Source organism: Hemibagrus wyckioides, linkage group LG24, assembly GCF_019097595.1.
Source record: "Hemibagrus wyckioides isolate EC202008001 linkage group LG24, SWU_Hwy_1.0, whole genome shotgun sequence".
Taxonomy (NCBI): domain Eukaryota; kingdom Metazoa; phylum Chordata; class Actinopteri; order Siluriformes; family Bagridae; genus Hemibagrus; species Hemibagrus wyckioides.
In genome coordinates this window covers 614,197-635,567 of record NC_080733.1, presented here as the reverse complement: position 1 = coordinate 635,567, position 21,371 = coordinate 614,197, and the positions used below count along the sequence as shown (strand labels likewise).

Here is a 21,371-nt window from a genome sequence, read left to right as displayed (position 1 = left end):
AATTATGTGATATTAATTTAAAGCTATTTTGTAGTGCCTTTGGATAGTAAAAGGGCAGTGTGTGTCATTTTGTACTTTATTCTGTATAAAGATCCAGAGTTTGTTAAGCTATTCTCCATTACCTCCAACTAGGTCATATTTTTTAATCCTCCTGCATTTGTCTCTAGCTCTTTCCACTTATACTTTGCATTCTACTTTAAAAATGAGGTTACACCTTTTCAGAACCATATTTTGAGATTTGACAGTTTACATGATCAAGGTGAATATTTTGTGTGTACTTATATGAACTGTGCATTTGCAGAATGTCTGTATAACTCATATAACACAAGGACAAAATATATTACATTTTAAATAATATAATTGTTTTATTTCCTATTATGCAGACCACAAGTGTGGCTACAGTATAACAGCATTTCATAGAAATATGACAGTCAGTTGGACCAATATGGCTTGATTTTAAATGCATTCATATAACATAAATGCTTTAATAAATATCCAGTATAGTTACAGCTACATCAGTATACAGCTTGTAAAATGAACAGAACATTTTAAAGATAATAATGAAGCTATATATATTATTATATTATTTATAGCTATTTATATTTATATTATATATTATATAATAATTTCCTGTATTGTAGTGAAATAACAACCTACCAGTTTTCTTAATTATAATTGTTCAAAACATTCTGAAGATGTTACAAGATACACTTCTGCACTGTATACGAATTTTACACTTGACTGTTCCGCTATTTTAAAAAGGTCTAATTCATATGCACACTGGTCCAGGACTAGTTATACTATAAAAGTGAGAACATGAAGTCCTTGTTTTTGTTTCCCTCTTAAAAATATCCACAAAGCTGAAAGCTTCCCAGTAAAAACACTAGGACCAAAGGAACCCTATTTGCAAGAGTCCCTGTGTGTGAAGGTTGTGCCATCTCAGAGGATGTGTAGCATATAATTGCTCACTGGCAGCTTCAGGAGACGGTGTCTCGGCTTGGAAAGCCCCTGTCTCAGTGCGGTTTCTACAGTCCCGTGCCATGTGTCTGCCTCTAGGAGGCAGCATTTTCAGAGGCCCAATCTAGCGTGTTGTGGGACTTCATTCTCTATTTCTCCAGGAGCAGCCGGAGCTGCCTGGTGGCCCTTGCCAACGAAGGTTCAGCTCTTTTACGATCCCTGCAGACAAAGGGAGCATTTCTGCATCAGATTCCAAATGCTGTTGGATTTGTACACTAATAAGATCAACCTAAAATTTCATTTTGGTAAACTTTTACACACTTTTTACATGAATGAATAAAAAACTGACAGAATCATAATGGGATAAAGTAATGAAATATTACATGGCTCATACTTTCTGAGATGCAGTGTCAGTAAGAGTCTGTCACTTCTAAGAGACTTCATTGCTCTCACCAACTTCACTTTCATTAGATTTTACCCTTTTTAAAATAATAATAATAATAATAATAATAATTATTTACAAATAAATGTTCTATCTTTTGGCGGAATAAAATGATGTAGCCTGAAATTATTCTGTACACCTATCTAGAGTAACCGCTTTCCCAGGCTTCAGCGGTTTATTTTACCGTTTAATCCCAGACGTCTTGGCTGCCAGGTCGTTTCTACACTTCTCTTCTGCACAGCCGCCGGCGGTAGGGATCACCTTGTCACGCGTTGCCTTACGCCTGTGTGCGAGAGAGAGAGAGAAAGAGAGAGAGAGAGAGAGAGAGAGAGAGAGAGATGAGAAGAGCAGCCTTTTACGCGTCTTCAAATTCGTGGAATCTCTCCAGTTTGAAAACGCGCTGCACAAATAGCACTAAAACTTGTCCGTGCAAGCTCGGGATGTTGAATGTTTTCATACACGTGTCTAACCGTAATGTGCTTCATGCGTGTTTACCTTAACGGGCTGCGTGTACGGCAGAAAGACAAGCACGTGCCGTCGGTACTCTCTGTGCACTCGCAGCGCGGGAGCTCGGCGGCACGAGACGTTTCTTGCTCTGAGCGCTTCTTGCGCGGGGCATTGCCCAGTCCATAAGACACGGTGCGCCTGATAGGAGAGAAGGAAATCAGTGGCGTTAGTAAGCACAGGGCGAAATCCACTAGTTCGCATGCAAGCTTTCCATTGGGGATAAATTCAGATTTTTTGGTGTATTGCATGTCCTACTTAATTATGTCTGTCTGAAAACTTACTCAGGAGTGTTGACCCAGATTATGTCCAGGTGACAGAAATACACGCATTCTTTATCCAGAAAACTAGCGCACGAGCATCGCTTGGGTCTTGAGTGGTGCGTGGTGACCGGAACCGCAGCCGCTTCGCCCGGAACAGCTGTGTTGAAAAGAAAAAGCCGTAAATTATCTAGATAGAGAGAATATATATAGCAGCCATAAACAACCTTATATAGGTTGCTTTTACCAGATTGTTTAAAATTATTATGTGCAGTTTAATTTTCTACTTCTATTATCAGCTTTTTATTTTATTATTACTGAAATTTTAGAACATTTTGTGTGACTTATAAGAAAGGAGAGAAGTTACATACCTGTGTGAAAGATTCCTGAAGAAAGTATGGACAACATGGAGAAAATAGTCCGTAATTCCATGATAAAGAAACAATCTCAGGTCTTTTATAGTCCGATTTATGTCTGAACGCAAAAGGTAATTGTAAAAAAAAAAAGAAAAAAAAGTACGTAATAAGCATTAGCTTGTCGCAGTGTTGCCTTCCTTTACGTTAGAGTCATTCAGTCAGTATTCCTCTTGAGTGATCTGCTGTAAAACCTACACCTGCCTCCCGGAGTGTGTTTATATATCTACCGCCATGGACCACCTCCTGCCCTGCGCCCGTCCGTCGCGTGTAAACAGTCTTGTCCAAGACAATGTTGTTTGTTACCGGTCACTGACACGCAACGTGGAGGTCGCGATAAGACGTTTTCGTGTTCCAAGATTCCAGGGGACGGAGGCGCAGCAGGTCGAGCCAAATTCTGCACGTTTCCAACACGATGAGATGCAGCATTAATGTCTGACCAGCAGATGGCGCCCGAGTACGTAAAGACGACAGGTAAAGTCTAGTCTTTTTCCGGCAAAACAGAGCATTTGGTACAATGGGACATGAAAAACACTCGAACTCGAGCCATAATTCAGCCGTTTTGATCATTTAGCCTAAATTATTATCTTGCGGGGATTTGTCATATGGTCAGTTTTCATTTTGGGATCCAGTGCTCTTTAGTCCGATCAGATCCTGGTTCAGCTCAGATTCCTGAACTTCAGGCTTTGGCAAGAGAAACTATAAAAGTGTAATATGATCCTCTTCACTTCACAGCAGCACTTTAGTCCAAACTGGCGAATTCCAGCACTGTTCACAGGGACAGGCCTGTACTATAGGTATGATATGACCATTTTATTTGGCAAAAGTACCATCCGGTCTCACGGGAAAATAAAATCATTTAACACTTTCTATAAGACAAATATCAGCATTGTGTCACATGTCTCATATGTCTCATGTTCTGCACCAGCGTAATTTATCCAAGCTAGCCAGTGTGACTATAATATTTGAATAATACTGATATGTACTAAATACACTATATTGACAAAAGTTTTGGAACACTCCCCCAAATCATTAAGTTCAGGTGTTGTTTTTCAGGAGCTGGGCTTGGCCCCTTAGTTCCAGTGAAAGGAACTCTTAATGCTTCAGCATACCAAGACATTTTGGACAATTTCATGCTCCCAACTTGGTGGGAACAGTTTGGGGATGACCCCTTCCTGTTCCAACATGACTGTGCACCCATAGAGCCCCTAGAACACCTTTGGGATGAATTAGAGTGGAGACTGTGAGTCAGGCCAAAACTGGGATGTCATGAATTTAATATGGAGTTGTCCCACCATTTTCAGCTATAACAGCTTCAGCTCTTTTGGGAAGGCTTTCCACAAGGTTTAGGAGTGTGTTTATGGGAATTTTTGACCGTATCTCTAGAAGCGCATTTGTGAGGTCAGGCACTGATGTTGGATGAGAAGGTCTGGCCACACTAATTCATCCTAAAGGTGTTCTGTGGGGATGAGGTCAGGACTCTTTTGTCAATATAGTGTAGTTTGACCTCTTTTTCAACATATTATGTGTGTCAACCTGTTATGAAATGTATCCACAATCAGGTTTGCAGACTTGTAGTAATGCAGTAAGGTAATGTAGGTATTTTCAAAATACTCCGGGGTTCCTTTAGCCTTAAGAGTTTAAAACCTGAATACTTCCACGTTTGAAGAGAAGTTAGGCTTATTTCATACATCCAGAAAGCCTAATATACCCTACTCACAAAAAGTTAAGGATATTTGGCTTTTGGGTGAAATTTATGGAAAATGTAAAAAGTTCACACTACAGTGATATTATATCATGAAAGTAGGGCATTTAAGTAGAAGCTGCAATGGTGATTTCCTCATCTCAAACAATTTACTGAAACAAAAGCCAACAACAGTGGTGGGTATACCACAACAAAAAATCTCAATGTCTCAATAATCTGTCATGTGCCCTTGACCATCAATTACAGCTTGACCACGACGTCTCATGCTGTTCACGAGTCGACTTATTGTCTGCTGAGGCATGGCATTCCACTCTTCTTGAAGGGCGGCCCTCAGGTCATTGAGGTTCTGGGGTGCAGGGTTACGAGCCTCTACACGGCGACTCGGCTGATCCCAGAGGTTTTCTATGGGATTCGGGTCTGGAGAAAGTGCAGGCCACTCCATTTGAGGTACCCCAGCCTCCAGCAGCCGTTCCCTAATGATGCGACCTCGATGAGCTGGAGCATTGTCATCCATGAAGATGAAATTAGGCCTGTGTTGTTCATGCAGGGACACAATGACTGGATTAATGATGTTATTCAGGTAGTATTGGCTTGTCACTGTACCATTCACAAGATGTAGGTCAGTTCTGTATTGAGTGGACACACCTGTCCAGACTGTAACACCACCACAACAGTGGCTGATGCATAGCGCTCTCCTTGACGTCTCCAACATCGTTGGGTCCGTCATTTCTGCTCAACATGAATCGACTTTCATCAGGGAACAGCACTGAGGCCCACCGGTCCCTCGTCCAATGTAAATGCTCCCTGGCCCGACGCCTGTGCCTGGTGGTGTGGTCAGGTACCCTTGCAGGTCGTCTAGCACGCAGACCACCCTGATGTAAACGGTTTCGAATGGTCTGACGTGACACTTGGGTTCCTCTCACCTCCCTTAAATGTGCCTGGAGTTGAGTGGCGTTCATCATCCGGTTCCGCAGGGCACTGTTCACAATGAAGCGGTCATCAACGTGGGATGTGGCCAAAGGACGTCCACTTCTATGTCTTTCTGTGACTCTTCCAGTCTCTCTGTATCTCTGTCCCAACCTGCTGATGACACTCTGTGACACTCTAAGCTCAGTGGCCACTTCCCTCTGAGAACATCCTGTTTGAAGCCTCACAATGGTGAGGTTCTGTTGATCAGTTGTTAGGTGTGGTCTTGGTCTCATGATGTCAAAATGTGAACAGCATGATGAAGAGGACTGTTTAAATACCAATTCTAATGGAACCAGAAAATTTATTGGTGGATTCATGGATCAAACACCAGTTGTGAATTTTGCCGTTAAGCACCTTGTTAGAGAACAGCAAGTTCTGCAGAAAGTACTGAAACACTGAACAGTTGGACATGTGCATTCAGAAGTGTAGAGAAGGTCAAATTAAGTTCACCTGGAAAGGTTATAGTGCATTTTAGGTGCATCCTGAAATTTCACCCGAAAGCCAAATATCCTTAACTTTTTGTGAGTAGTGTGTGTCACGAACAAAAAAATGATTCCATGTCAATCTTATTCAAATGGTGTAGTGGCAAAGGCTAGCTTGGTTAAATTACTTTGGTGCAGAACATGGCATGCAGAGCATTCAGTGAAAGTCTAATATTTTGATATGCAAGTTGTGCTTGTGACAGAATGTTGGTATTCATTGTATAGACCCTGCAGAAAAGTTATATGCAAAATGTTTTTTATGTAAACATTTTTTTGATGAAAAAAAATGTAGACTTGCAAGGAGACCAGGGATTTAGTTATTTTGACTGTGGGGGGTAAATTTAAGCTCTACAAACACAATCCGTTAAATACTCCATCCTAAGTCTACAGATGCAGCATAAAGGTAAGTATGCAATTGATCCACAGGCTAGGGTGGGTATGGCGACAGACACAGCTGTTGCAGATCCTGACATCACCAGTACAATTCTTCTTTAAGCACTTGTCTGAGTAACTCTTTTAATGGAACCATTTAAGGGGTTTAACAGTTTAACAGTCTTTCGTATTAACATTGTTATTAACATTGCATGTTGAGTGCATTATTAGGTATTCTATGTTTGATTTCTTTTTTTTTTTTTTGACAACTGTCTTCAACAGACTGCATTAGTGTTTTCACATAAACCAAGCAGTCAGTAGTATTTTAGTGTTTCTCCCACTTACAGTGGGTCTGGTATCTAGGCAACATCCTCCCCACCCACTTGGTTCTATGTTCTGCCTGGTCTGTACAGCATGTTCTCAGCCTTTGTGCTGCAGTAATGCCTTTCTGCCACTTGGCGTCACCATGAGCTAGTCTCATTGGTATGAAATGAGTTGGCAGCTCAAATGAAGACCTCTAGAGACCATCACAAAGGCATTGTTAGTATACACATATGATCCAAAAATCTCCTTTGCAGGATAATATGGTTCAATTCCTCTCTGAGTAACAATTATGAATGCAACTGTTGAATCGGTCAAGGTATAAATTTAACAAAAGTTGACAAACAATGAGTAGAGTTGTAAACAATGTTTTACTGATACATTTGATTGTGTAGATACATCCATGTAAAGTCACCATTTTACACATACTTATGGACTTATGGAGATCAACTGGGCACTAGATGCAATATAATAAATAGATGAACACAACATCTGTACACCAAAACACTTCCCCAAATGCCATACAAGTGTCCATATATCAGTACAACATTTATTTATCATTGACAACCATTTGAAAATAAAATGAATTTCCCTCCATTCTTTTTTTCTGACTTATTTCCATTACTTCTAGGCTAATTATGCATGGGCAAGTACTAGAACTGGAAGATAATATTTACAAGTTTCTAAACAAACTCCAAAAAGGCACAAGTGTCTGTACAACATGTACAAAAAGAAAAACAAAACTATCCGGAGGTGACCAACCACAAGTAAAAAAAAAAAAAAAATAATAATAGTAATAATTGGTCATCATTTATGATTGCACATACAATTACGAATGTCAGAAAGTGTGCTTTATAGGTGGCTAGCAAAGTTGCTAACCCACTTAAGTGTTTTCAATTTTACAAAGTGACAAAGTTTTACAAAAAAGAGCTAAAGCTAGTGACAGACAATAGAAGCAAGTACTGGGTTTCCATTTAGGACTCTCAGGTAGCAATGACAAGTCTGTCTTCATCATCACTGGAGACATTGTTGAAGTCATCAATTACTTGTTGCCTGGTGATAGGTTGTCGTGGCAGTCTTGCCTCACCAACTTCCACTGATGATGTCTTTTGTGCACTCTCAGACTCTCCCTCAGTAGAAGAGGAGGGATGCGGTTGTGGTGTTGATTTGGCCTTTTCTGAATCGATTGTGCTGAGCACTACATCTTTTCCACATCTAGTGGGTTTGCTAGGCGAGGTCATTTCCACCAAGGGCTTTACAGCTACTGGAACTACTGCTACAGGTGTTGCTGCTGGCCAGGCTGCAGGAAAGCTACCAGAGGGGGAAGTTGCTGGGGGAGACTCTGCTACTTGTGTAGATAGGGAAACTGAGGCCACTCGTTCTGGACTGCCTGGTTTGTCTGGGACCAAAGGGCTAAGAGCAGAAAGGGGGCTAAGGGAGGGGATAAGAGCAGGCAAGGCGATGTTGAGGATCTGCAGGCCAGGAATATGACCTGGGGAGGCTGTGCTGCTCTGAGGTGCTGGGCTGGCTGCCAGCACCTGCACACCCAGAGCTGCATTTAGCGCAAGATTTTGCTGTGGCACCAGGTGGGTGGAGTTGGCTAATCCCACCACACTCAGTGTCTCCATGCCAACAGGCTGCAGTGTGGCCTGGGAAGCACTGAGGGTCTGAAGCCCTGCCATCTGGCCGAGTGGGAAACAGGGTAGGACACTATTGAGTGGTTCTTGAACCACAAGTGGCTGACAAGGTGAGCCCTGGGGCTGGGGTGAGGTGTTGGGCACTGGCAGGGGGCTGTTTGCTTGTCGATGAATAACACTGACTGCTGGAATGGTGAGCTGGACAGGCCCTGCCTGTATGGGCACAAAGGTAGAATATGCCGCCAATCCAGCAGGCACCAGTTGGATGCCACCTACTGGTACCATGCTGTGAGGAGAGCGAGTAGGTTGCTGGGAGTGTAGAGGGAGGTGGCTGAAGAGGCGAGTAGTGGCTCCAGTTCCTGATTCATGGTCTGGACCCAGAGATGGAAAGTGCAAAGATCCCTGAAGGGAGTCAGAAGTCGTTTGGGTGCTTCGGTCGACATTGGAGTTAGATTCATTTGTGGTTTGGGAATTACTAGTTGTTGACTCATCCTGTAAAACATTTTTATGGATTCAGTTTCATATTTATTAGTATAAATAAAAGTTGTACACAACCTATTATTTCAGGGTGCTAATTTTAAGAAATTAATTAACCTTCTCACCAATTTCACTTTGCATGCAAGATATCTGCCAAGCAAGACAGATGTATAAGGAAAGAGGAAGGTAAAATGGAAAGGTCACAGATCTCACCTGGCCAGACAAGGAGTTCTTGCTTGGCATCGGTGGACTAGGAGGCACATCAGGGTCAGGATAATCAATGGACATCTGTCTGCAGGGCGAAACTGGGCTCATCATGTGTACAGACTCTGTGTCAGAGGAATTGGATTCTGAGGTAGGAGCTGGGTAGGGGACAAAGGAAGAGGGGCTGGGGCCATGGCTAGAGCAAACAGCAGAACTTGACATCTGTCTGACCAATGACACTGAGCTGGTTATGGCCATTGAACCAGTGCCTAATGCCTGGGAGTACGATCCTGGAATTTGAGGGAGAGAAGTCGGGTTAGGGTTTGGACTGATTGACATTTGTGCTAGGAGGGAGCTTGGTGCTGGATCAGCCTGGCTGGATTGGAGATGCTGGGGGCTGGCAGACACTGAAGGTGTGGCAGAGAGGCCTGACTCTGCCTGGCTGTCCTCTTCGTCTTCCTCCTCGCCATCATTATCCTCGTCATCGGGGCCATCTGAATCATCACCATCTGAATCTGGTCGATCTGCATTGCCTGCTCTTCCATTATCACCTCCTAAGGAAATTTTTGAAATTTTTTTTCCAAAAAAATAGTTCATATCATGTAATTAATAAATAAATAAATAAATGAATAAATAAATGTGTTTAACTATTAGAGGGCTCTGTTTATCTATATAGAGAACAAAAAAATCTTTCAGTTGAAGATTATAAGAAAATTACAGTGACATGACAAATTCTGCATAAAAAAGCATGCTTCTTCCTGGACAACAATGCAGTCAGCTGCATTTATCCCCCCCCCCCCCCCCAAAAAAAACAGAAAAACACAGAAAAACTAAATTCTTTGATTAGAACGAGAGAAAGCTTACAGCTTTTAACATCTCTAAAATTAGACATTGCAATTTCCCCTCACTAAAGGCTGTTCATGCCACCCACATGTGCTTAGAGTTAACAAGGGAAGCTGCTGCATTTAGAATCTTTTAATTACACCATAGCATTGGAATTGATCAGGACTGCTAGTGAACACAGTGCAGGACAATCAGCATTTAATGGTTGTTATTATTAGTAAACCTATTAATGGGCAAGTTGTTCTTAGATGTCTTGGGGCTGTGGTGTAAATATTCCATGGTGACTGTATTGTGGATTTCTCTAATTAAGCAGGAGTTAAATAAATTTTGTGCTCCCTCTGCTCTTTCCTGTCTTTGTGTGCAATGGTGTATTTTAGCTGTTGATGTGTTTTTGAAACAACAATTGCAAATACCAATGCTATGTCAGCTGACAGGGTCTCGATATATTTATGACTCTCTCTACACATTATAGTATAACCCTTGAATAGTTCAAAGCTTAATATCAGATGTATTCAAACCTGAGTCTTCAGTCTCGTGTTCATCAATAACACCAATGGCAACTCCCATCTCCATACACTTCTTACTATGGGCCTTGGACTTCATGTGCTTTGTAAGGTTTCCTGTGTAAATGGTGAAACATACAGGTTCAACTAAGGTAGGAGTGGTACATGGCCAGAGGAGTGGATTGCATAAATCAGACATGTCCCTGAGCCTTCATGTTTTGGTTGACCAACTGTTACAGAAGATCTTAAAGGGACGTAGGCTGTTCTGCTAGAGTATGCCTCTCTGCAGTAAAATGTAGGTAGATGAGTATGGGATGAATCATGAAGGCCTTTTTTTTTTGAGAGGACTGCAGGAATGAGAACAGTCAGTTTGTATAATATGGTGTATATATATATATACAGTGTAGATATATACATGCAGTCCCTTTTAAAATTCTTTTGTTTTTGCTAGCAGAAAATCATTCAATCACACTGAACCTTGAAGTGGATGAGTTACAAGAGCAGAAGACCACATCAAATTCCAATCCTGTCAGCCATGAACAAGAATCTGGGGTTTTCATAGGCATAGATGTGATCTGTTTTGCATTCTGAGATGCTTTTCTGCTCACTACAGTTGTAAAGAGTGTTTATTTGTTCATTTGCCTCTGATCTCTCATCAACATGGTGTTTCAGCCTACAGACCCTCCAATCACAGTGTTTTTGTTAACATGTTTTTCATCAACATGTTTTTGTTAAACACACTCAAACACACAGGGCACTTTATTTATTGACCAGTGCCTCCCTTTTCTCTCAAAACAGTCTCAATACTTTGTGGCATGGAAAACCAGTTTTCTCAGTTACTGTAGCCTTTCTGCCAGCTTGAACCAGTCTGGCCATTTTCGTTGTCCTCTCTTAACCAGGTGTTTCCATCCACCGATCAGCAGTCATAGAGATACTCAAACCAGGCCATCTGGCACCAACAATCATCCAATGGTCAAAATCACAGATATCACATTTTTCCTCATTGCTGTGAACATTATTTATCTGGAGCTGCTGGCCATCGGTGCACAACTTTGTACACTGCTGCACAACTGGCTAATTGCATAATTGCATGAATGTTCTGTGGGTACACACACACACACACACACACACACAAATTGTCCTGTAAGTTGCGAGGTGGGGCCTCCAAGGATCGGACTTGTTTGTCCAGCACATTCCACAGATGCTGGATTGGCCAAGTCAACACCTCAAACTGGTTGCTGTGCTCATTAAACCATTCCTGAACCATTTTTGCTTTGTGGCACGGCACATTATCCTGCTGAAAGAGGCCACAGCCATCAGGGAATAGCATTTCCACGAAAGGGTGTACATGGTCTGCAACAATGCTTAGGTAGGTGGTACAGGACATCCACATATGTAACATCCACAGGAACCAAGGTTTCCCAGCAGAACATTGCCCAAAGCAGGACACTGCCTCCGCCGGCTTACCTTCTTCCCATAGTGCATCCTGGTGCCATGTGTTCCTCAGGTAAGAGACACGCGCACCCGGCCATCCACGTGATGTAAAAGAAAACGTGATTCATCAGACCAGGCCACCTTCTTCCATTGCTCCGTGGTCCAGTTCTGATGCTCACGTGCCCATTGTTGATGCTTTTGGTGGTTCACAGTTGTCACCATGGGCACTCTGACCAGCCCCATACACAACAAACTGTGATGAGCTCTGTATTCTGACATCTTTCTATCAGAACCAACGTTAACTTCTTCAGCAATTTGAGTAACAGTAGCTCTGTTACTCAGTCACAGTAGTTTATGCCTGATCAGTGTATATGTACACACACACACACACACACATACACACACACACACACACACACACAAATCCATCCGTCAAAGTCACTCAGATTCTTAAACTTGTCCTTTTTTCTTTGTATCCAACACATATAGACTTTGAGAACTGACTGTTCACATTCTGCATAATGTATCCCACCCTTTTAGAAGTGCTAGTGTAATGAAATATTCAGTGTTATTCCCTTCACCTGTCAGTAGATTTAATGTTATTTCTGATCTGCACACACACACACAAACACAGCATTTTACTGAAGAAAATTATTAACTCACCTTTTGTTTTGAAAGAAAAATTGCATTGCGCGCAATGATAGGGACGAACATCAGTGTGTGTGCGGATATGTTTGCGCAGCATGCTTGGCTTTTTACAGCGGATTCCACACTCCTCACAGATGTATTTACCTCTTCCACGCCCTCTTACATACACATATTCCTCATTCGATTTGTAACTGGTAAAAGATGATCATATGCAACATTAGGCTTCATAATCCATTTTTTTACTAAATATTTTGGAAGTGAGAGCTGAGAATTTAAGCTAAAGACACAAACCCTCCATCAAAGATCTTCACTCGTCGAGGTTCTGTTTTAGAGGAGTCCAACTCATGGTTCGACTGACTTTCTGGTTTTGCTTTGCCACAGTTTTCATTTAACAAAGCATTTTGTTGGGCCAACACCTGAAAATATTTCAATAAATAACAAAACAAAAAATTAACAAAATACAGTAAAATACAATGTAAAATATACTTTACACAAATTCAATTAAAATAATAGGGAAAAACAAACCTTTGGCAAAACATCTTTCAGTTTGCCAGAGTAAGTCAGTATGTCAGATTTTAAGCTTGTTGTTATAGCTTGGGTATACAGGATTTTCTTGGTGATCTGTTTGGAGTCAAAAAGAGACATGACCACTTTGGTGGGAAGACCCAGTGGATTTGGATTTTTTGACTTGACTGTCCAGGTAGAGTAGGCTGAGATTCTCTGATCTGTCTGCTCAATGTGGAGAGGTTTCCTTTTCAACAGAAAACACCAAGTAAATGTTGTAGCTGTTTTCAGACTTGGGAAAGACAGACGATGGCTGTCTCGTGTGTTCACAACCGAAACAGAAGCAGCTAATTTTATTTGCCCCTGAAACCCTTGAGGCCTCACGTGAGATTTAGCTGGAGACCACTGATGCTCCCCAGGCTTCTCCTGTGATTTCAGTGTTGTGTTTGCAGGTCCAGAGTTACTTTGCATCCCAGAAGAGGAATGTGTGTCTGATCCTGGAACTGTCTGTACAGTTGTGGTAGGTGTCCTGCTCTCCATTTCCTGTTCAACATCACACTTTGTGTGACAAATTTCTATTTGATTATTTTTTTCAGGTTCTGTGCATTCTGGAAGTTGCTCAGGGGCATCTGTTTCTATTGGACTGTCTACTGGTTCAGTGGTGCAAACCTGCCGAACGAGCATTAGCTTTCGCTGTCTGGTCAGCTCAGACATTTTTGAGTTCAGGTAACTTAGTGATCGACCATCTGTAAGACATGCAGCACCATGGTCATCTTTAGCCCGTTTCTGTGTTTTCTCCATGGCTATGTCCAGGCTGTTGGCAGGAGAAAGCATACGTTTACTTGAGGCAGTGGGCTCTTGTTGTGGACAAAGGCTGACTGATACCAGTTTTTGAGTGCAGTGTAATGAACCAGTAGGTGATGTATTTTGGATTTCACCAATATGGTTTTGTCTAATGGCTGGTATAATAGTCTTCATTTGGGAGCCAAGTGACCCAGGTGATCTTCCATTTTGCCTGTCTGATGCAATTTTTGCATTTATATTCACTTCTGAAAGGTTCACTTTGGAGTCCACTGTTGATGGAGGTAGTGTATGTTCCGGCGTGATGAGAATCTGTGGAACTGCAGCAGGGTCTGAAAAAGACTGACAAACTGGATCAACTCCAGGATCAATGGGCAAAACTGAGACCCCTCTGTTAGGGACACTCTGCTGAATTGATTGGGTTTCATAAATATTTTGATTTCCATCATTGAATGTTGATACTTTAATCTCATTTGCAATCGGTATTGTAATAACAGGCAAGGTTATCCGTGCACCCTGCACACTTGTGAAAGAGTGTGCTTGACCTGTTTTCAAAACTGGATACTGCAGCTGGTATTTGGGTACAAAGTTCTTGGCAGGATCTGCATCAACAGACTTCCGAATATCTGCTTCATCTTGTACAACTTGCACCAGAGACTCCAGACTTTTGTCAAGCTTTGTGGTCTGGTGCCATGGGTGGGGAAGACCATGAATTTGGGGTTGTTGGGTTTGGCTTCCGAGGTTGACACTTTGAACCATTTTTACATTTTTCTTAAGGGGCGATTCTCCAGAATGGAGCACAACAGGTTTATTAACATTTAATGAACGATGTTGTGACACTGAAAAAATGTTTGTAGATGGGCCTCTCTGGAGTGAGACTGTTGGTTTCCCTGTGGGTTGTTGTGTTTCTGGTCCAATCTTCAAAGACATTTGACGCACAAGGGGCCCTCTTCTTCGTTCAATAAGGGGTACTTGGGGAGTTGGTGTACACTGCTTATTTTTTGGTAATGTAGTTACCATTGGTGATGTGGACCTGCTGGGAGATATGGAACTGTCAAATGATTTGCTACGGTAATCACAAGAAATCTCTACAGATTGTTGTGTACAGCTGATTTGCTCTGAGGCAGCCCGTCTCATCATTCCTGGTACTCCTAGGGTGTTGCTTGCTATAGGGAGCCCTTGAATTTCTGGTGGTTTTCTAACTCCTTCCACCCTGGATGGACTGTCTGATCTTGGAGGATCTTCTCTGTCAAATGAGGCTGAAATACTGGAGCACCTTGACAAGCTACTGTCTCGGCTAAGGCTACGTGAGAGACTCGACTCAAAGCTAGATTCCCCTGAGGAGTGTTCCATTTGTGCAAGCCTTATCCGCTTCTTTTTTGGTGGGAGCTTTTCTGTTGGAAGTTTAGACAAGCTCTCACTTCTCTGAGGCCAGTTAAATGTTTCTGAAGTCTTTTCTGTTGATTCACTCACTTGGGACTCATGCTCTCTATCTGGTTCTTCTGTTACAAGAATTTCAGGAACTTGAATGTTGTTCTGGCGCACTAACCTAGACTGGGTAGATGTACAGCTGTCAATAGTAACTGATGAAGTTTGCTTCTCAAGTTCATTCATTCCTTGATTTGGACATTTGGGTGTTGACATTTTTTCATGGTAACTTTGCAAAGAAGAACTAATTGTTTCAACATGCCTTTTTCCTGAGCTATTTGCATCCTTTTCTACAGAATCAGCCGGAGATGATCGATCACTAGATTCTGACATTTCAAAGGAATTTGGTCGGCTGAGAGAGTTAGTGTGCCTAATGACTGAAGTACCGCTTCCTTGTCTCTGAAGTTCTGCTCTTTCTTTACTACATGTGCTGATATAGATCTCTCGTATTGGAGACAATCTTGCCTCTTCAATGCCTCTAGCAATGAGCTGAATTTGACCTACAGAAGGATGATTACTAGAAGTGGGTGTGTGTTGAGTATAGGAATTTCCTAAAAAACCCATGGGCATATGGCAGGAATCAAAACTTCTTGAACATGGAGGTGGAGTTTCAGTTGGAGACTGGTCCTCATCATCCCCAACACTTTTCATTTTACGTCTTTTTCTTATCATTGGTTGATCCACAATACTTGGAATAATGGTACTTCTGCTTAAAACAGGTTGTTGTGTTACGCTGGCAAAAACTTCTGACTCAACATCTCTGACTGGGAGAGTTTTGTTTTTAGGACCATGCAATTCAGAGCAATAAAACTTCTTGTGATTTTCAAAGTTTTCTAATTTCCGATACCGGTTACGACAGGTTTCACATTCATATGTTGTCCCTTTGCTTTGTTGAGTCTTTCGAGTTTTTTCAGGCGCATGATCAAATGACTTACTTCGAGTCTCATGGGTAATACTTGATCCATAATGACTCTCATCCATGGAATGAACAGTAAGGAGAACATGACCATCATTTGTGGAAAAATCTTCAACTGCTGTCTGCCTGACTAAGGTTCGGTGTACAACTTGATTTGGGGTGGAAGGTGCTGGAGAAAAGACATCATCATTAAGTGAACTAAACTTGTCATCAAATGACTGGCATATCCTTAGAGGATGAGGTTGAGGAGTAGCATTTGGGAGGACAGCTGACCGGCCAGGTGTTGCAGGCACCGAATTACTTCTTGTTATTGGTAAACAATCAATAGTTGGATATTGAGGTGGTACAGAGAGTAGAAATATTGGTTTTGATTTATCAGTAGGTGTAAAGGGAGACTTTGGTATATCAGAATTGGAACTTGACCTTCTTACTACTGGTTTTAGATCAAATTGAAAAGAATCTTTAAATATGTATGATTTGGGGGAGTCTATGCTACCTCTTCTGGAAAGAGATGTACGTCTTGGTTTGACACTATCAAGTTGCTTGGCATCCACAACAGCCTCATTTTCTGATATCAACTTTGTGATACGCTCTTCTAAAGAAAGGGCTTTTGTCTCCAAAGGAGGACGCATCTGTCCCGGCAAAACTGGAGGCTTTTCACTGGTTGCTACATGCATGACAGTGGCCACTACTGGGGAAGATAAAATTTGAGGATTTTTCAGTTCACTTTCAGTTGGGGGTGTGATCTTGACAAAGGGGCTTGGGGGGCTCATAGCTTGATCTGCACTTTCAGATCTTGAAAAGTAACCAGAATCAGTACTTCCCAGACTTCGGGGGCTAAGCAGGCATTTGCCCTGAGGCTGCTGAGAATGGTCAGTTGCTTGCTGCCTCTGAAGCTGTGCATGTCCACTCCCTGATGGAGACTTACATTGCTGATTCTCATCCTCACTTATAAAGTCAGGTAAGGGACTAGTGCAATCCACCTCTTTCAGTGATGACAAAACTGTTATGCTGGACCTTAGACTTGCTGTCTGGAAATCCCTTTGCCTCTGGGCTGCCACTTGCTCTGGATGGGAATCTGTAACTCTTGGACTGTCTGCTCGCAAGGGAGAAACATTGACAGGATAAACAACAACTTTAGGGAGAGCAGCCGTTACTTTGGGCTCACAGCCCTTTTGACTGGACAAAGGTTTGATATTTTCACCCATAACAGAGTGGTCTGCATCCCCTTGACTGCCTGGCACTGTGCCTGACCTGTGTAAGCTGCTCTCAGATAAAGCATTCAGGCTGCTGTGTGAAGATTCAGGGTCCAAATCAGCTGTATTCACCTCCTCGTCACTCTCACCACTTTCTTCTACATCTGAATTGGTACCAAGGCCTCTGTCAGACTCTTGGGATAGAGACCCACTTCCAGAATCTTTTGAAATAAGCCCTAGTTTGATGGCATGGGCATGAGACTTCTTGTGCTTGTAAAGGTTGCTCTTTGTTTTGAATGAGAAGCCACAAGTCACACAAGGATATGGTCTCTCTCCAGTGTGGGATCGTATGTGTTTCAGCAATACACTAGGCTTTGCACAAGCTCTGTTGCAGTACTCACAAACGTATTTTCCTTGCTTTTTTGTTTTTTGCTCCTTAGTTGAGACATCACACATTTGATTTATACCAAAGTTGACAACAGTTGCCACCTGGAGAGGGTTAAATCCTGGTGTGACTGGGACTTGGATGGGGTTGGGTACAGTGGCAGAGAGAGACTGGCATGTCTGCACTATAGGTGGCTGACTTTGAGGCAGGCCACCTGATCCCGAAGGAACTGGGGCATAGGTCAAGTTAAAAGATGGACCTGCACTGAAACTCTTCTGAAGGCCTGGCTTGTCATTCTGGCAATTAACTGCCTTAGATAGGTGCTGCTGTGAGGAGTGGTGTTGACTAAATAAGACTCCAGTTGATGCACTGTTGCAGAATGGTGGTTTAGCTGCAGTATATGATTGCATTACTGCAGGCTGTGACTGTAGCCCAAAATTAATTGAGGGCATAGCAATGGCAGCATTTGACTGGGGAACAGGAACTGAGGTGGCTTTCCCAAGTTGTCCAATTGAACTGCAATTCTTCTTCTCTGTTAAGGTGTTGAAATCTGGCTCCATGGCCTTAAGCAGAACTTCAAGAGGAGCAGCTGTGTGTGAGGCAGATGTGCCTTTATTGTTGACTTTTTCACTCCAACTTTTGGCTAGCATGGACTCTACAACACAAGTCTTATCTTTACCCTTTCGGTGGACAAGAGCCTCTGACTGTAAGGAGGTCAAATCCTTGTTCTCCACTTTTACTGACTCATCTGCCAGTGTCTCCTGCTGATCATCTTCAGTATCTTGGGCTGATTTAGGGGTACTGTGTGGTGTGCTCTTGGAGAATAAACAGGCAGGTGTGGCTTCCTTGGATAAAGCACAGTCTGTAGGTGAAACAGATTTCTTGGTTTGTGACAGCTTCTTGATTGGAGACTTGGGTATTTTCTTCAGCTGGTTTTCAGCCACAACTTTTTTCCTCTTTAGCCCTTTGATGCTATCCGAACCTCTGCCAGTACTTTCATTTCTGCCTGCTGAAAAAAAACAAAACAACACAACACAATGTTAATAGTAGCTCTTTACTCCCTCTACTTGTGGAACTTGCAAATGCTTGGCACACAATATGGCCCAAAGTATGTACATGTGGTGCTTCTCCAAACTGTTGCCACAAAGTTAAAATCACACAGTTGTACAGAATGTCTCTGTATTCCTCTGCATTCCTCTAAGAGACTCAAACCCTGTTCCAACATAAAAATGTCCCTGTACACAAAGCAGCTCCATGAATACATGGTGTGGAGGTGAAGGTTGGAGTGGAAGAACTGGAGTGTCCTGCACAGAGCCCTGACTCTGACACAACCCCAAAGAACACCTTTGGGATGAACTGGAACTGGAGTCTCCAGACATCCCAACATCAATGTCCGATCTCTCTAATGCTCTTGTAGCTAAATGATGACTAATCCCCACAGACACAATCCAACATTTATTGAAAAAACTTCACAGAAGATTGGAGATGATTATACCAGCAGAGAGAATAAATCAGGAATGAGAAGTTCAACAAGGATGTACAGGTGTGATGGTCAAGGGGCACATACTTTTAGCCATATAATGCATGTTGTCTTATAATGAAAAGTTAAAAAAAAAAAGACATTTACGGCATTTGGCAGACACCCCTATCCAGAGCAAGTTACATTTTCTCTCATTTTATACAACTGAGCTATTGAGGATTAAGGGCCTTGCTCAGCAGTGGCAGCTTTTGTGGACCTGGGATTCAAACTGACAACCTTCTGATCATTAGTCCAGCTCCTTAATCCCTAAGCTACCACATCCCCTAGAGTTAGTGAAATCATTAGTAAAATCTGCACATATAACAACCCAGTTGTTAACCTATCTTATTACACACAAATGATAACATTTTCTAATTGTCTAATTGTAAACTGATCATCTCACCAATACATGCACCTGTAAGAAAAAACAGAAGAAACTGATTATTTTGCAGTGGTCTCTTATTTTTTTCCAGAGCTGTATATGTATATATATCCCAAAAAGATGAAGATCTACTTTTCATTTTTTAATTTGTTTCTTTTCTAATGACACACTAATGAAGTAGGCATAGAACAGGCAAAACAATGTAAAACAAAATCTATATAAAACATGTAGTTAACCAAATACATTTGCACACTAATGTTTTTTTTTTTTTTTTAGAAAAAAAAAAAACACTTGCAAAAGACTTGTGAAGAATGTGATGATAAATATTGCAACGTGCTTTTTCCAATTTAGCAAAGGTCTGCTGCTACATCTCTGAGCTACTGAGGCCCACGCATCATTATGCTGAAAACCCACTCTCTGTCTCTCCTTCTCCATCTCTCCCACCAGCAGCCCAGCCCGTCTCACTTAGTTTTACACCTCAATCCTGTTTGTCTTGCACATTCTGTCTTAAAAATTGTGAATCTATATGAGAAAAGAATATTCTTCTCCAGCTTTATTTTCTTTTAAAATGTATTATATTCTGTTAGAAACAGAATATAACAGAAAGTCCAATGAAAGGTGTCTGTGAAATTACATGGCCAAGTCAATGCCCTGTTTGATCAAATCCCTATGCTGTACCTGAAGCATAAATCAATAGGCCTAATTGATAACGTGGGATTTGAAGGGATTTATTCGCAAATTGTTCAGACAGCACTTCTAGCACGTGCTCAGCGACACTAAAAGCAGATTTAAAGCGGCTGTTTGTCTGAGTGATGTGATCGCCTGGGTTGTGCATAGATCTTTTTTTTTTTCAGTTTCGATATGGTCAAACATTTCAACAATTTTCTTCTCAACTTATCTAATTCACATCTAATTTCTGTAATTCAGGTCCAGGTTCCAGACTTTCCAGGTGTTGATACACTTTTAAATAAAAAATATATTTTATATTAAAAATATACAGTCAAAATATTTTTGAGATGTGATTCAAAATTTTATAAAAAAACAAAAAATAAAACAAAACACACACAACTTGATAAAAAAAGAGACCCAGTGTCTGGACCAAAGCTGAACACAGTTAATATGGAAGGAAAACATGCAGAAAAATATAATTTCTGCACAATTATGAAGAAGAATATTCTACAGTGAAAAGCATTACATCATTTCTTGCATAATATCTCAAAAACATAACTATTTAATTCAATATAACCAGTGTACTTCCATGGTTATAATAATATGCTGCTAAGAAATCTATAAATATAGAACCTTACCATGTTCAGTGTTTAGACTGAAGATAAAAGTCAATTTCAATCTAATATCAAGAAATATCAGAAATATTTGATGACTACATAGGTCATCTTGCTTTATAAGACAAAGTAACCCTGAAATCAGAAATAAACAAACAAACAAAAAACTGGACACAGTACCATTCTAACACAGCTGAGGTAAGAACAGGAGTAAAGTTAGGTGAAAAGTCTGCTCTGACCCGTTACACATTCCATTACACTACTCTTACTTAATGTGGCTAATAATAACGGCAGGCTCGTTAAGCACGCCACCTACATGACAAGTCGAACTTCAAGAGCCACTGCCTCACTTCACACCACCTGAACATTAATAACATCAAAACAGCCTGGAACATTGTATACATGAGAACATAGATCTTAAACATGCCAATAGTTTCTGTTAGCACGTCTTTACTGCAGTGATTAATATGTTTCAGCTGGCAGTAAGTTATTTGACCATAACTGATGCAGTGTAGTTTCTCATTTCTTACACAACCATGTGGGAAGACATATCCTGTGGTTGTGGAAAAAATGTTACTCTGTTTCAGAAGGGTCAAATTATTGGCCTGCCTCAAGCAAAGAAAACAAGTAAGGTGATTGCTGAAACTACTGAAACAATGCATTATTAAACCCTTGAAGGATCTTGGAGAACCATCATGTTCCAGGAAGAAAAAATCTTAAATGATGGTGATCAGAGGTCACTTAAATGTTTGGTGAAATCAAAAATAAACACACATGTAGAACTCA

At 41.4% G+C, this 21,371-nt stretch overlaps 2 protein-coding genes across 11 annotated transcripts in view; both read right to left on the bottom strand.

Moving 5' to 3' along the window:
- Nucleotides 1-368: 368 nt before the first annotated feature.
- edn1 (endothelin 1) lies at nt 369-2,983 on the bottom strand. The gene is made up of 5 exons (XM_058377974.1): nt 2,535-2,983; nt 2,188-2,323; nt 1,895-2,044; nt 1,584-1,682; nt 369-1,176 (listed from the first exon to the last, which is right to left on the bottom strand). Exons 1-5 carry the CDS (start codon nt 2,593-2,595, stop codon nt 1,107-1,109), a joined length of 516 nt encoding a protein of 171 aa, XP_058233957.1. The 5' UTR covers nt 2,596-2,983; the 3' UTR covers nt 369-1,106.
- Nucleotides 2,984-6,777: 3,794 nt separating this feature from the next.
- hivep1 (HIVEP zinc finger 1) overlaps nt 6,778-21,371 on the bottom strand; it is a 46,268-nt gene continuing 31,674 nt past the window's right edge. For all 10 annotated transcript variants that reach the window (XM_058378250.1, XM_058378256.1, XM_058378247.1 and 7 more), the window contains 6 exons: nt 12,697-18,410; nt 12,463-12,587; nt 12,187-12,362; nt 10,105-10,206; nt 8,753-9,297; nt 6,778-8,554 (listed from right to left, as the gene is read on the bottom strand). In XM_058378250.1, the coding sequence (XP_058234233.1) occupies nt 7,409-8,554; nt 8,753-9,297; nt 10,105-10,206; nt 12,187-12,362; nt 12,463-12,587; nt 12,697-18,410 (7,808 nt within the window). In that variant the 3' untranslated portion in view covers nt 6,778-7,408. The remainder of the gene's footprint in view (nt 8,555-8,752; nt 9,298-10,104; nt 10,207-12,186; nt 12,363-12,462; nt 12,588-12,696; nt 18,411-21,371) is intronic.

Bases quoted from the DNA above. Each gene is read 5' to 3' on its own strand.
- edn1 (XM_058377974.1), bottom strand. From the start codon at position 2,595: ATGGAATTACGGACTATTTTCTCCATGTTGTCCATACTTTCTTCAGGA. The intron at 2,324-2,534 runs GTATGTAACTTC...TTTTCAACACAG, and splicing joins TTCAGGAATCTTTCACACAG to CTGTTCCGGGCGAAGCGGCT. The intron at 1,683-1,894 runs GTAAACACGCAT...TCTCGCACACAG, and splicing joins CGTACACGCAGCCCGTTAAG to GCGTAAGGCAACGCGTGACA.